The 16061-nt window shown below is 33.2% G+C and overlaps 2 protein-coding genes across 5 annotated transcripts in view; both read right to left on the bottom strand.

Annotated features, from left to right (window-relative positions):
• Positions 1 to 16061, bottom strand: part of LOC127712210 (pre-rRNA 2'-O-ribose RNA methyltransferase FTSJ3-like) — a 47371-nt gene that overhangs the window by 12687 nt on the left and 18623 nt on the right. For 2 of the 3 annotated variants that reach the window (XM_052218514.1, XM_052218516.1), the window contains exons 11-14: positions 14214 to 14434; positions 13853 to 13952; positions 10889 to 11276; positions 10242 to 10344 (exon numbers count right to left, since the gene is read on the bottom strand). In XM_052218514.1, coding sequence (XP_052074474.1) covers positions 10242 to 10344; positions 10889 to 11276; positions 13853 to 13952; positions 14214 to 14434 — 812 coding nt within the window. The remainder of the gene's footprint in view (positions 1 to 10241; positions 10345 to 10888; positions 11277 to 13852; positions 13953 to 14213; positions 14435 to 16061) is intronic. The other variant, XM_052218515.1, reaches the window with a different exon arrangement.
• Positions 94 to 4478, bottom strand: LOC127712212 (uncharacterized). 2 transcript variants are annotated; one of them, XR_007986993.1, is made up of 5 exons: positions 3497 to 4478; positions 2917 to 3141; positions 2296 to 2516; positions 1085 to 1211; positions 855 to 868 (listed from the first exon to the last, which is right to left on the bottom strand). XR_007986993.1 is itself a non-coding variant. In XM_052218517.1 (2 exons), the coding sequence occupies exons 1-2, from the start codon at positions 1195 to 1197 to the stop codon at positions 346 to 348; spliced, it is 636 nt and encodes a 211-aa protein (XP_052074477.1). In that variant the 5' UTR covers positions 1198 to 1854; the 3' UTR covers positions 94 to 345. The 2 variants fall into 2 exon arrangements, 1 of the variants encoding a protein (XP_052074477.1); XM_052218517.1 differs by lacking the exons at positions 2296 to 2516; positions 2917 to 3141; positions 3497 to 4478 and having other exon boundaries at positions 94 to 868; positions 1085 to 1854.

The raw sequence follows: 16061 nt of genomic DNA, 5'->3' as shown, positions 1-16061 counted from the left end.
GTGTTTTGAGATGTTTTAATGACTAGAAGTATTATTAGATAAACTTCAGGATTTTTTGTGATGAAAATGACTTATGACTGCTTATGTAAAACACACTGCAACAAGACTCACAAGTGCACATTTAAGCAGACACTGCTAAGCCTAATGACCATTTGTTCAGAAGCAAGGTGTGATTTCATTTTTAGAATTTGGGGTGGGCACTGGGGGGTGTTAGTTTGTCTTCAGTGTAATTCAGCATGCCTTTGTTTGTACCTTTGTTCCACAAAATTACTTTTAAGCAAATAAAAATAAAATTTTGGTTTCATTTATAATTTTATTGCTCCTCATTTTCACAATATTTGAAACTCAGTCAATGTCACTCCTGTCACTACCAGTACCAATCTCATCACCAGAATAAAATCCCTCCTCCATGTCAGAAAAACAAGAATCATTGTCAGAGTCAGCAGCTTTGTCAGGGCAGGAAGCAGCAGTTTCCAAATTATCTACAGTATTTGTAAGTTCTTGTGTTTCATCCTCAATGACATTCATTATTTCTTCCATCTGTTGAACAACAGTTTTTTTCACCTTTTTTTGCATGAAGTTTGGTCGTCTTCTAGCCCCCTTGTTCCATTGGTGGATTGCATGTTCAGGGTTAAATTGTGTAATTGGATCTGAATGCAATTGTATTGTCATCAGTAATGTCATTGATGTAGACTTCAGTTTATTACGCCATTGGTTTTTGATAATTTTCATTTGTGAGAATCCCCTCTCACATTCTGATGTTCCTGCTGGTAGACTCAACACTAGATCTATTACATTCAGTGCATTGGCACACTTGTCTTGGTACAGATCATTGATTGTGCTCCAATTCATCTCATGGACTTTATGACTGAAAATAGATACATAGCCATAAAATATTTAAAACAATGTGTTTTGACATACAGCAATTATCATTGCATGAATCATGAATAGAGATGGTATAAGCAATTTGGTTTACTTTTCAAAGCCCTTTATCTGTAAAACAAAAAATACTTGAACATTTTTTTTCACCAAAACTCAGCATTTTTGACATTTAATACTGAATTCTAATTGCAGTTTAACTCACTTTTTATACAATAGGTTCTTTAATATTGTCCACTCTGGTTCTATGTTGCTTACATCTACACCATCAGTCTGATCCAATAACTGTCTATAGTGGTCAACCAGATTGCTCACCATTTCATCACCAAACTCTGCAATAGATAACACTTCCAATTTCAAATCAAATTTGCAAATTTATTAAATAAAATTGAAAATCTGCAATGTCAAAGATCTGTGATTGTAATCTGCAAATACATTAGGTACATGTACTTAGAAATAACAAACTGTCTGGAAATTTGGAACTGCTGCTGTAGCACAGAGAAAACTGTATATTTAGTCTATATGGTTCACCAATATCTATCTTTATTTTCAGGTTTGTAGAGAAATCAACATTTCAAGGAATTTGAAAATTAATTTCTGTTTGCAAAGCATTATAAAATATGACTTTTATAAAAACAAAAATCAGCATGATAGTGTTAATTAAGAAATTAATTTTTAAAAGAACAGATCTGCCCTGATTTTTTCAAATATACCAGGTTCATTATCAATAGTTGCAGGCCATGAGGCTAAATCAGCAATCTTGGTAGCTTGTTTTACACCTTCTGTTACATCCTTAAACCTCTTTTGAAGACTCTCAACCAAAGCTTTTAAGACCTTTACTGTTTGGCCCTCACAATCATCATTTCCCACAAGGAGTTCACCTTCAAATTTGCCATCATTACTAATAATTTCTCTAACTTTCCTTAATTCTGGACCTGGCCTATAAAAAAGTTAGCTGTGAATATTAACACGAGTCCATGATCAACAAAAAATAATCTGTCAATCATATGCAGATATATAATTAGTGCATTAGGTTTTTAGATTTAAAGCAGATTATTATACATGACATGCATATATTACATGAGGTAAGACGTATTAAAAGCACATGATATAGAAGTGTATTAAAAGCATATGATATAGAAGTGTATTAAAAGCATATGATATAGAAGTGTATTAAAAAAATATGGTCTACTCTACATGGTTAATAGACTAAGGTCTAATTGTTTGTCCTTTCCTAAGAACTGCACTGTAAGAAGTGAATGACACTTGAAAAAAAATAATAAAAGATTATTAAAACATGTAAGTGATATCTGGATAAGTTTCAATAAAAAAGTTATTGGTAAAGGACAAACAAAGAGAAAATGAAGCTGATAATGTGCAAGCCTGTATTATGTTTAAAGCTGAATAGAAATGAACCTTGCTTCTAGTTTTTGTATATTGGCTATGGTACACTCTAGATCCTGGTGAACTTCATAAAGGCAAGTAGCTCTCTGCTGCAGGCACATGGAAAGCTTGGTCAGTACATTGACAACATCATTAATGAAATGGGCAAATACAATAACACTCTTGCTTCTGAGAAGTTTAAGAAGATACTTTGCCTTGGATTGTGTAGCACTCTGAGTGTTGTGTAATGAAACCTGAAAAAGAAATGTGTACATGTAGTATATAAGTAATGCACAGACTCAGACTACCAGTTAAGAGGGAATGAGTTCATAGAAAATCAAAAGAAAGCTAAAGCATAAAATATAAAAAATACTGTCTTCATTGAAAAATTCACTTGGCAAAGTATAAATATAAAATCATTGTCTGATGTATGAGAAAAGTATTACAAACCTTACATGTATGGTACTCATTTTTTAAATATAAAATAAATTGAAAAATCATGTAAAATTAAAAATACCAATTTTGCTGCATCAGTGAGTGAGTGACCAGATTTGGCAGATGCACATAGCAACAATTAATGTCTCTTCAGTGATGCTCGAAGCCAAATTATTTTTAATTCTAAATCTAAGTGCATTGACAATTCGTTATGGTTACCTGTCCAAGATGAGTGACAAATGCAGGATATCCCTTCCAGAGACTGTTTAGGGCAGTCTGAACATGTCCTAACCATCGGGTACCACCAATCCTTGTTGGCATTGTCTGTTTGATCTTGAGTGCGGTAAAGGTCTGCTTCAAGTTGCTTGTCTGTTTAGGACTTTTGTGGTAAAATTTAAACAGATCATCTAGGAGACTAAAGACTTTAGTAAAAACTGGAGCTACCTAAAAGTGGATTTTTGGAATTATTTTGGATTATTAGAGAGCTACATAACTATTGTAAAATTTTTCATGTATTACTGTTATGAATATGACATAATGTTGAAGAATGAAGTATTATTTAAATTTAATTTATAATTTATTTTATTGTTGTGGCAGTGTAAGATTGATACACAAAATGATAAAAATTGGAGACTTTAACAGAAAAACCAGAAGTTGTAAATAATAATGTTTGGATTGCATTTAATCTAGTCAAACGTACCTCAATTAACAGTATACTAGTAAAGAACATACCCTTATTAGTAAAAGAATAAAGTAAAAATAAACACAAGACAAACCTAATAATTTGTTCTTTTTATACCTTGAAAGCAGTTTTGTATGCAAGTTCAATTCTATGTGACATGCACTGGACCATGACTACAGAAGAGGAAGCATTTTCTCGAAAATGTGCAATAACACCATTCAGCTGTCCCGTGTTCACTGATGCGCCATCCCCAGCAAATCCTACGGTTCTCTTAAGAATATCATTGACCGTCAAGTTCTTGAAATTCAAAGCTTGTAGAATTGCTGCATATATTCCTTTGGAATCAGCAGACTCACACTGAATGAGCCCAAGGAAATAGCAGTAGGCAATACCTCTATGCGCAAAATGAATGTAGACAATTTCATTTTCAATAACGGAAACATCAGTGGATCCATCAGACATAAGGGTATAAAATTTGGCTAGTTCAATCTTTTCCTCAATTTTACCCCTTTCAATTTCCGAAATAGCAACCAGAAATTCCTTGCAACTTTTGGTGTTTCTGTAGGTGTCTCCTAAGTCAATACCCTTTTGGATGTCAAGCTCACATTGCCATGTATAATCAGAAATAGGCCGTGACTTTTTCGCTATGGCATGTACATTCCTAAATAGTTTTTCAAGTCTATGAAATGATGCCTTGTTGAGGGTTTGTACTGTTTTTTCAGCTACACTCTCTCCTGTTGGTTGTCCTCGATTTTTCAGAAATTCAACTGCGTAGTTGTGGCCATCGGATTTTGCATGTGTAGTAAGGGCATCGTGCCTTAAATTTGCACAACCAACTACAAACGGGCCTTTTGCATATCGCCGAAATCTTTCAGGTACTTTTCTGACAGCCAAGGGCCCATACGCTGAACGGCATGGTTGACAAAATATTTTACCATGCGAGTCGTCACAAATCAACCACTCGAACTCCGTTTTCCAACCAGGAACAATTACCCGCTTCCTCTTAGACTGATCATACAATTTATTTTTTTCTGTTGATTCAACAGCAGTTCGCTTTTTCGGCGACAAAAGGCCCAAGTACTGTCTTAAAGACATCGAGTTTACCAAAACAAATTTATTTATATATATTTATTTTTTATTCAATAAACGCGATCGTGATTGGACGATTCGATACCAACAAGCCAATGAGTGCGGATCTTACAAACAACAGGTATCACCATGTTCCCTGCAGAAATCGTGTGGAAACACGTGGTAGTACAAGGTTAATTGACAGTCATGTTTCTTACGTGCTGTTATGAATGGGGTAATACTGAGAACTCATTCCAAAAATAGAAAAAGGTAATCCCAGCCACCTTCAAAAATAGACCGTCCACCGGACTGTTGAAATTTAATTTTTGACCGCCCGATCGTAAAATAGGCCGTCTCGGGCGGTCGGGCGGGCTATAATTTCCAACTCTGCGTTCTGACACAGAAAGAATGTGGTCTAAGAACTTCAATTTTTTTAATTTACCTATTATGGTCCAATGTCCAAAATCAAAATACATGGTTAGATTCAGCATATCAAAGAACCCCATATATTCAATTTTTTTTTAAATCAAACAAAGTTTAATTTTGGACCCCAACTTGAACAAACTTGAAAACTGGTCCCATAATAAAAAATCTAAACACATGTTTAGATTCAGCATATCAAAGTACCCCAAGAATTCAATTTTTGTTAAAATCAAACTAAGTTTAATTTTGGACCCTTTGGACCTTAATGTAGACCAATTTAAAAAACGGGACCCAAAATTAAAAATCTAAAAACACGGTTAGATTTGGCATATCAAAGAACCCCAATAATTCAATTTTTGATGAAATCAAACAAAGTTTAATTTTGGACCCTTTTGACCTCAATATGAACCAATTTGATAGCGGGCCCACAAAATAAAAAATCTAAATACATGGTAAGATTCAGCATATCAAAGAACCCCATATATTCAATTTTTGTTGAAATCAAACAAAGTTTAATTTTGGACCCCAATTTGGACCAACTTGAAAACTGGGCCAAAAATCTAAAATCTAAATACATGTTTAGATTCAGCATATCAAAGAACCCCATATATTCAATTTTTGTTGAAATCAAACAAAGTTTAATTTTGGACCCCAACTTGGACCAACTTGAAAACTGGTCCCATAATAAAAAATCTAAACACATGTTTAGATTCAGCATATCAAAGAACCCAAAAAATTCAATTTTTGTTAAAATCAAACTAAGTTTAATTTTGGACCCTTTGGACCTTAATGTAGACCAATTTAAAAAACGGGACCCAAAATTAAAAATCTAAATACACGGTTAGATTTGGCATATCAAAGAACCCCAATAATTAAATTTTTGATGAAATCAAACAAAGTTTAATTTTGGACCCTTTTGACCTCAATATGAACCAATTTGATAGCGGGCCCACAAATAAAAAATCTAAATACATGGTAAGATTCAGCATATCAAAGAACCCCTTATATTCAATTTTTGTTGAAATCAAACAAAGTTTAATTTTGGACCCCAATTTGGACCAACTTGAAAACTGGGCCAAAAATCTAAAATCTAAATACATGTTTAGATTCAGCATATCAAAGAACCCCATATATTCAATTTTTGTTGAAATCAAACAAAGTTTAATTTTGGACCCCAACTTGGACCAACTTGAAAACTGGGCCCATAATAAAAAATCTAAACACATGTTTAGATTCAGCATATCAAAGAACCCCAAGAATTCAATTTTTGTTAAAATCAAACTAAGTTTAATTTTGGACCCTTTGGACCTTAATGTAGACCAATTTAAAAACGGGACCCAAAATTAAAAATCTGAATACACGGTTAGATTTGGCATATCAAAGAACCCCAATAATTCAATTTTTGATGAAATCAAACAAAGTTTAATTTTGGACCCTTTTGACTTCAATATGAACCAATTTGATAGCCGGTCCACAAATAAAAAATCTAAATACATGGTTAGATTCAGCATATCAAAGAACCCCAAGAATTCAATTTTTGATGAAATCAAACAAAGTTTAATTTTGGACCCTTTTGACCTCAATGTGGACAAAGTTGATAACGGGGCCCAAAAATCAAAAATCTAAATACATGGTTAGATTCAGCATATCAAAGAACCCCATATATTCAATTTTTGTTGAAATCAAACAAAGTTTAATTTTGGACCCCGATTTGGACCAACTTGAAAACTGGGCCCATAATCAAAAATCTAAATACATGTTTAGATTCAGCATATCAAAGTACCCTAAAAATTCAATTTTTGTTAAAATCAAACTAAGTTTAATTTTGGACCCTTTTGACCTTAATGTAGACCAATTTGAAAACGGAACCAAAAATTAAGAATCTAAATACACGGTTAGATTCGGCATATCAAAGAACCCCAATAATTCAATTTTTGATGAAATCAAACAAAGTTAAATTTTGGACCCTTTGGACCTCAATGTGGACCAATTTAAAAACGGGGCCCAAAATCCAAAAACTTAATACACGGTTAGATTCAGCATATTAAAGAACCCCAAGAATTCAAGAATAAAACCCCATTCAAATTGATCAAGAAAAAAGCAATTTATACGAAGTATCTTCTTTTGCACAATACTGTGCAATTGAATATTTCTTGCTATTGTGCAATACTGTACAATTGACAATTTCTTGCTATTGCGCAATATTGTGCTATTGGATATTTCTTGCTATTGCGCAATACTGTGCAATTGAAGATTTCTTGCTATTGCGCAATACTGTGCAATTGAAGATTTCTTGCAATTGTGCAATACTGTGCAATTGAAAATTTCTTGCTATTGCACAATACTTATTATATAATAATTTACACATCCTGTTTGGTGTGTATCTCCTACCATATCATTATTATTTGCTTTTAAATATTAATCAGAAATAACCAACTTAAAATGGAAAATTTTAAAAGAAAAAAAAAAGGAAAAAAAGAAAAAAAAAAAATTCCCCCCCCAAATTTTTTGAACCCCCTTATGATTCATCACCCCCAAACTCAATCCCAGCCTTCCCTTTGTGGTATGGTACCTTGCAGTACAATTTCAGAGAGATCCATACACTTGAACACTAGTTATTGTCTGGAAACTAGAAAAATGCTTATTTTTGGCCCCTTTTTGGCCCCCAATTCCTAAACGTTTCGGGCAATTACCCCCAAACTCAATTCCAGCTTTCCCCTTGTGATATGGAACCTTGTAGTACAATTTCAGAAATATCCAAACACTTACACACAAGTTATTGTCATGAAACTCAGTGTTCCAGCTAGGATTTGAAAATAGAGGGGCGCGTTTTTAAAAAAGGGCACTTTAGCGCGTTCTCACTGAAAAAATTCAAATACTTAATATTACAACATAATGACATATTTTTAGCAAGCATGTAGCTAAGTTAAATACTCTATACTATTATATACCAGTTTAAAAATCATTTATTTAGAATAAAATCAAACTGAGAGCACTAATAGTCATTACTATATTCATTTCTCTTTCAGAACTACAGATTTTTTCAAAGAAGAGTTCAAATGCAAATAAATATTAAACAACATTGACAAGTCTTCTGTTTTTCTTTTTGAAGAAGGTTGTCACACATTGATCATGAATTTTTTCAAATTTAGTTTCATCACAGTTTAATTTTACAGTTAATATTTTTGTTAATGTCTGTGTTTTCAAGTTTGCCCTGTGACTTGTCTTTATCAATTTGACCTGAGAGAATATTCTCTCCACCTCTGCTGTACTGAGTGGTTGTATTATTGCAACACTGAATAGTTTTGCAACAAGAGGGTACATAGATAATAGGTTATGACAAGGTGAATGAAATAGCTCTAGCAGACTAGGTAAGGAACGATCTGTAAGTTCTGCTGATGACACAAGAGCTATAAATTCCTGCCATTGAATAAGGAGAGTTTCAGGGTCCATGTCAAATGTATTTGCCAGAGCTTCTATCTCTGTAAAACCATACATTGTTTCAATGTTGTCTGTTCCTGTAAGGTCTAAAATGGCCAACTGATGGATTGTGTCAGCATCCATAAATCTAATTGTTATATTTTCAATTAATCCATTGAGAAAGCACTCTCTGACTTTAGTGTCGTTATCTACTGGGGGTGGGTTAGTAATGTTACATGTGCTTCTTAAAAAATGTTCCTCTTTTTGAAGCCATGGGTCATTCTGGGTCTTTCTTGTTGTCAACAAATTGACAGTTTTCTCCACACAAGCATCTCCGTATATTTCATGTTGAGCGTATCTAATAATATCAATAAGTTTGTCAAAACGGATTTCAATAAGAAAATTGATACAAAAATCGGACTTTCCAGAGCTCCGTAATCGGCACAATAATAAATTAATTCAACTTTGAAAGTTTATTATCAATTCAACAAGCATCTCCGTATATTTCATGTTGAGCGTATCTAATAATATCAATATTAAAGTTAGTCAAAACGGATTTCAATTTAAGAAAAATGATATAAAAATCGGACTTTCGAGTGCTCCGTAATCGGCGGAATTTACAATAGAAGAACAATTGCGATATCTGATAGAAACCTTTCTTCTTCTCGATTTTTCTTAAAAGTAAAGAATCAAATTATTTTTTTACCTTTGATGGTCATTATTCTTGAAAAAAGATGTAATAGACTGGCAAGTCTTTGCTTCTTTTCATTTTCGAGTCGGTAAATTTTTCATTTTTTCGTCGGCATTTTGCGTGTTGACGATTTACGATATACTATTGGAATGATTCTTTTTTAATGAACGTTATTTTATAAATAACAAATACGATAGAAATGAACATCGTCACATTTATTTTATAAATTCTATATTGCATCGTCAGGTGTTAAAAAATCAATTCATTTAACTTGGATGTTTGGTGCTTCAGGGCAAAGGGATTAGACAGGGTCGTAAATTTCACCTGATTAAGTAATTGACTCTAATCAAATAGGTGATTATATACAGGTAACAAGTGTCAACAGTTTCAATCTGTTGTCTTAATGAAGTGTGTGTATAAAGAACTCAACAAAATGGCGATGATATGAGGAAAAAAGATTGTTTTTTAAACTTTTTTCAAAAGGGCACAGAGGGGCGCATCAGAAGGGCAGAGGGGCGCTTAAAAAGGCAGAGGGGCGCAAAATTTCGGGGGCGGGGCGCGGCGCCCCTCCATTTCATGCTAGCTGGAACACTGAAACTAGTAAAATGCTTTTTTTTTGCCCCTTTTTTGGCCCCTAATTCCTAAAATTTTGAGGCAATTACCCCCAAAATCAATTACAGCCTTCCCTTTGTGATATGGAACCTTGTGGTACAATGTCAGAGAGATCCATACACTTACACACAAGTTATTGTCTGGAAGTTACAAAAATGCTTATTTTTGGTCCCTTTTTGGCCCCTAATTCCTTAACTGTTGGTACCATAACCCCCAAAATCAATCCCCACCTTCCTTTCGTGGTATTGAACCTTATGGTAAAATTTCATGGAGATCCATTCACTTAAACTAAAGTTAGAGTGCGAAAACCAATGTGTCTTCGGACTAGGCTGGACGACGCCAACGTCATACCAATATACGACCAAAAAATTTTCAATTTTTGCGGTCGTATAAAAATTGTGAAACACTGAATTTTACGAAGCTAACTATCAACCAAGAATACAGTTACTATGTATCATAATTACTTAGATATACTTCCACCGCTTTTCCATCACAATGAACCTTCGTTCAACAGCAACAAGTAATGCATAATATCAGTAAAACATTGAGAAAAAGGTCATACGGCAAAAAAAAAAAAAACCAACATAACTTTCTTAAGGTGGATTTCCTACTTTCACAAAGCTTAAAAAGATCATCGTAGAGTCCTACCTATGATATCCATCATCAACAATATCACGTTTTCTCTTCCTTGATGTTACCATGGCAGCACCAATAGCTAATCCTACTGCATTTAACTTCGGGATATTGGCTGCTACAATGAAGAATTATCAAATAAATTGCCTCATATTTCAAAATAAGTTTAATGAACAAATTTTCTTTCTGCTTATTTAATATTTCATATTAAATCACTGACTTTAAAAAAGTATATACGTATGAATCTATGTCCCCCTATCCAACTGGAACATAAAATTCCCATTTAGATGCAAAATCTCAATGTGTCAGTGAAAAAGGTTTAAAAAATAAATTTTCACTTTACGGCTATTGAAAAAAGAAATTATCAGAAAATATAAAGATTATGCCCTCTACAATTGTAAAATAACAAGTTGACTTCTGTTACTGCTCAATGTGGAAAAATACACATTTTTTTTTTACATCAACATAACTCTAAATCTCTAGAACATCATTAAGTTGGAACATACAGAGCTCACTTTCACTGTGCTATGTTTCAGATAATAAAATTATGATTAAATTCCATGATAAATCAGACTATCATTCAAATGTAAAAGGATGGACAGACTATAATATGCAAATGCAAAATCTATTATACAGAGGAAATACAATACATAATATTTTACCTGAATCTACTGGCACTGTTTCAAAACCATCCTTTTTTGTCTGTGCCTTTTCTTTTTTTCTACTTTCCTTTTCCTTTCTATAAAGTTCTGAAGTATCATAATCACTGTCACTAGCATTGCTATCACTACTACTTTCACTTTCAGTATCACTGTCATCTGACAAACCACTATCATCTGAATCGTCCAACTGTTTTTTAGTTTTTGAATCACTTGAAGGTTTGCCATTAGTCAATGTATCACTGGATTTTTTGTTGTCAGTGTCAGTTTCAGCTAATTTTACACTTGGTTTTTGGTCAAGAATTTTACCACCCTTTTTAACATATTCCTTAGCCATTGTTTTTAATTCAATGTCTTCATGATCATCATCAACAAGATCAGCAAATACATCCTGCAAATTAAACCAAAAATATCAGTAAGTTATTTTCAAGATCTAAAGGACTATCGGTAACTTCAATGTTTGTCTGCACCAAAAATGAAAATGACATTGCACCAATGGCTGATTGTCAATTGTTGTGGTTGTTGTTAAACCAATAACAATTTTTGTGTGCTTCATTTAAAAAAGTTACCCAGAATGCTTTAGATTCTGAAATGGCAAATTAACTATTGAGCTGCTACCATACATTAGGATATTTTCATATCAGCTATTAAATGCTTATATCATGTGCATATATTATGAAATATTAACAATCCAATTTTTACATTAAAAAGCTGTCAAGTAACCTCAAAGCAATCTGAGCAATAAAATCTAAAAACAACATATCCCATTGCCAAGGTAACTCTGCATGCCATACAAAAAGCACAAAACTGAAAGAGATCTACAGAAATGTAGAATATAATAGAAACATTTATGCAGGACTAAATCAGGTTTTTTTTTAATGTGAGGTAATAAATTAACAATCCAAGGCTCTTTTCTGTTATGTGTGAGTTTATGCTCAAAGTTAAAGACAAAGTAGATTTCAAAATCTTCCGACATTCAAGTTCAGTGTTCCAGCTAGGATTTCAAAAGGGCAGGGTGCCAATCCTGAAAAAGGGCATTTAACGCGTGATATGATAATATGAAAAGGGCATGTTTTAATAAAGATAATTATCAAACATTGTTTATTCATTGAATCACTGGTTATATATATACAAGAACAACATCATTAGCTCATAGAAAAACTCTATCGTTCTACTTTTTAGGCTGAAAACTTGTCAAGCAGCTTGTCACACAAGTTTCAAGTCATTGCTTGGCACAGTTAAGCTTTATATGCAGTGTGTCCTGCTTCATTCTGTTTCTATGGTCTGACACACTTTACAAGTTTCACCTTTCTACCTCTTCTGTGCTTAATGGCAATACAGCACAAAACAGCTGTAAATGCACAATGTTAGGATATAATGAACAGTGAAAATTGGGATTAAAAATAAAGAATGCAGAAAAAGATGACCAAGGCACCCTACCAACCCTGCTACTAAGACCCTCTTTAACTTTTCCCATAACTCAAAATACCTAAACATATAAATTCTAAAGCCAGAAGTGTGTAGACATATTTTATAATATCTTAAGTAGGTTACTCAATGCTAAGAAAAAATAAGATTGAGTTATCTTTCTTTATTTTTGGTGTGCTCCTTCTTTGGAGGATTATAAACAGTACGTAGAAGATGTATATACGATCAACAATATGGCAGCCTATTTTGTTATTTTCGTATAAAAAATGAGGGCAGTCAATGACAAATACGTCTGAATTTGCTATTTATTTCACGGTAAACAATAACAGCAATGTTTTTAACCAGTTGATTATGGTTTTCGACTTTCTGTCAATTACATTTTCTCCATGAAACTACGGTAAACAGTGCCCAAGTTGTATTAATATTTATTCAAAGACAAATGCCGACTTACCGATTCTATTTGAATGAATTACTGTTGATGATCATTAATGACCCATCCGATAAACGGATTACCTATAACAACGGATTATGACACCTGTTTTAACCGTTGATTAGCTTGGGGTCGTAAACAAAGTCATATACTTGTCGCCAGGTAAATTTTCGTAATTGGCGGATCATATCAATACGAACAAAATAATATACAATCGATCTTCAAAAAGGCAGGGCACCCTGGAAACTGTAAAAAAAGGCACAGGGCGGCACTTGGGAAAGGGCGGGCGGACCGCCCTGTGAAAACAGCCTAGCTGGAACACTGAAGTTACTTATGCTGACCATTTAAGCTAATCAAGTACCAAGATGATTATCACTCTCTCTCTCTCTCTAATAAAACTAAATTGAAAATCTCTCTTTCTCTTATAATAAACTGTTGACACCGAGATATGTCTCGCCTGTCAGCATAAAATTAAGAAAAAGACAATCTGCTGTACATCAACATTGCTCATCATTTCAAAGTCGCTTGACCATGAATTAGTGGGCAGGGCCTTGGAATGGTCAACAAACTGAGATGTACACTGTACAGACAGTAATGTAACTTTATATAGAAAATATCGTTGTCTATTGTAAGTAGTTCCTATCAAACTGACTTAAGCAGAAAACTTAACATTGAAAATTGCTCATTAATTCACAGTCACTGGACCATGACCTAGGAGGCAGGGCCTCGAAGTAGTCGTCAAACTGATATGAACTGATAGTAATGCAAATTTATAGAAAATACCATTGATCTATCACAAGTAGTTCCTATAAAACTAACTTAACAAAAAAAAACTTAACATTGAAAATTGCCAATTAATTGAAAGTCACTGGACCATGACCTAGGGAACAGGGCCTCAAAATAATTGTCAAACTGATATATATTGATAGTAATGCAACTTCATACAAAATATCATTGATCTATCTCAAATAGGTCTTATCAAACTAACTTAACAATTGTTGATCGATCGTCGCTGGAAAAACGATACCTATGTCTCACCTTCCGCGACTTTCGTCTCGGGTAAGAAAATATCAATATTGAAAAAAATGTACTTCAAATAATTCACATACCTTACTGAACCAACTATTTAGTTTTTTCTCTGTCCTTTGGTCTCTACCTTCCATTTTGACCAGCAATGGATTATCATCATTATCCTCTGCTTCCAAATCACTACAACGAGTCATCATTAGAGCTATATTTTTACCAGGTGTATGTTGCAGGAAGAAATGTACAATGAAATTTTAGTCTTTTTACTGTCACTTTTCAAGAAATTCCAGTTTATTTTTTCATTCACTTTTATAAGAAAATCTATTTTTTTTACATCAATGTTACATTGCTTACACATTAGATACAGGCTGCAAAACAAAATCACAGACATAAACCAATATATAGCCTGCATTATTTCTGCCGAAATAAATTTTGTAAACATACCCTTCAATCTCTTCATCGTTATCATCATCCATTTCATCGAATTCTGGCTCATCCTCTCCTTCCTCACCAGACGAGTATAGATCAGAATCTAGGTGCTCCTTGTCCTCTCGATCGAACGTAAGTTTTTTCTGTTGAGCATTAAGATCTTCTTCTTCTATGTCTTGTTCAGCAGCATACTCATCAGCAATCATTGTATCACCTTCTTCAACATTATCCAATTGCTAAAAATTAGAAATATCATTGCTTTTTGTGGAAATTCCTTGTTATTTCTTTAATATTAGTTTTAAAAATTCATTTTCTTTTTCTTCTTGTAAAAGCTTTAATATTTAGATATGAATGCATTATTTTAATAACAAGACTAGCTAACACTTTTTATTTATGTACATAACAGTAAATCCATGCAACTATAACTCATATTCCCTTTTTCAATATTCCCTTAATTCTTCTACTTTTCAATTTTCACTTTTGTTAGAACATCAATTACAAAGTCAACCATATATTAATATGTAAAAAACATAATAATGTGGATTCATTATTATTCGTTGGATACCAATTCTTATGGATTTCATTGGTACAGATGAACCTCGAATTTTAATGTTCAACAAAAGACACATTTTATATAAGGTTGTATGCAGACTTTGGAAAAACCACGAAATTAAATAGCCACGAAAATGCAAGATTTCCATAATCGCCGAAAATTGACACCCCACGAAAATAAATGAATCCACAGTATTGATAATTTGCAGCACTAACATGACCTAGAATTTCTGCTTAAGATTGAAAAAATATTTTCTAAAGAAAATAGACTATTCTTTTTTATTGGTCATATCAATTCTATGCTTACAACAGAATTTCAGTGGTTCTTTATAGTTGTACATTTTTTGTTATTTAGGGAATTTAGCATTGATGGCAGATCTTAGATAGAGATAGTCTTTTAAAAATTTATTCATGGCTATTCTGGACTCTTGGACTTTATAGAAATAAACATATTGTATCGACGCTAGACAATTGGTGAAGACTGTTTAGCACATAACAAACATTACAAATATTACCACAAGGTATCTTAACATGCCATTGAATAGCTGTCTCATTCACATAAACCAAACATCTCCTATAATCATGAAATCTGTTTAGAGCCATTTTTCTAATGCTTGTAGTTTAAAGGTTTGGTGGGGTTGCTTGCTTTGTTTGTATAAATGTTTGCTCAAGCATTGTAATTAAGATTGACATCTGCAATCAGTAGATAGGCGGGGCTTCATCTTGTATACATTATACTTAAATGTTATTGGATGTTAAGTATAATACAGAGAATAATGAACACAAGCTGATGCAAGCCCTGCCTATCTATATTGATTGTAGATGTCAATCTTAATTACAATGCTTGAGTAAACATTTATACAAACAAAGCAAGCAAGCCAACCAAACATTTAAACTACAAGCCCTAGGAAAATAGCTCTAAATCTTTAACATCTGAAAATTTGCCTCTTACTGTATTATTAGTGTATATTTCAATTAGAATTTAATTATTATTTTAAATCTATGTATAGCAAAGTAAGTCATAAATTACACTTCTTAATCCAAGTCATTCTAAAGGACAAAGCTGCATTTTAAGGTAAAGATCGGATGCAGATCCAGGATTTTGAAAAAGGGGGCCCAAACTAGGCAACATTTGGAGTGAGACAAGTAAAAAGTCTATACATCAACCATATATGTAGCTCCATAAGGGGGACCAAGGTCCCCTGCCCCCCTAAATCTGTCTTTGGAGATGACTTCTAGTAATACAAGTATTGTCAGTTGGTCTCTGGTTGAGTGTTATACCATTTGAAATTAGATTTATTTTCACAGTCA

This window comes from Mytilus californianus, unplaced genomic scaffold, assembly GCF_021869535.1.
Source record: "Mytilus californianus isolate M0D057914Y unplaced genomic scaffold, xbMytCali1.0.p SCAF_8, whole genome shotgun sequence".
In the NCBI taxonomy this organism is placed as follows: Eukaryota; Metazoa; Mollusca; class Bivalvia; order Mytilida; family Mytilidae; genus Mytilus; species Mytilus californianus.
The sequence above is the reverse complement of the archived record's forward strand: the minus strand, read 5'-3'. Positions and strand labels throughout refer to the sequence as shown.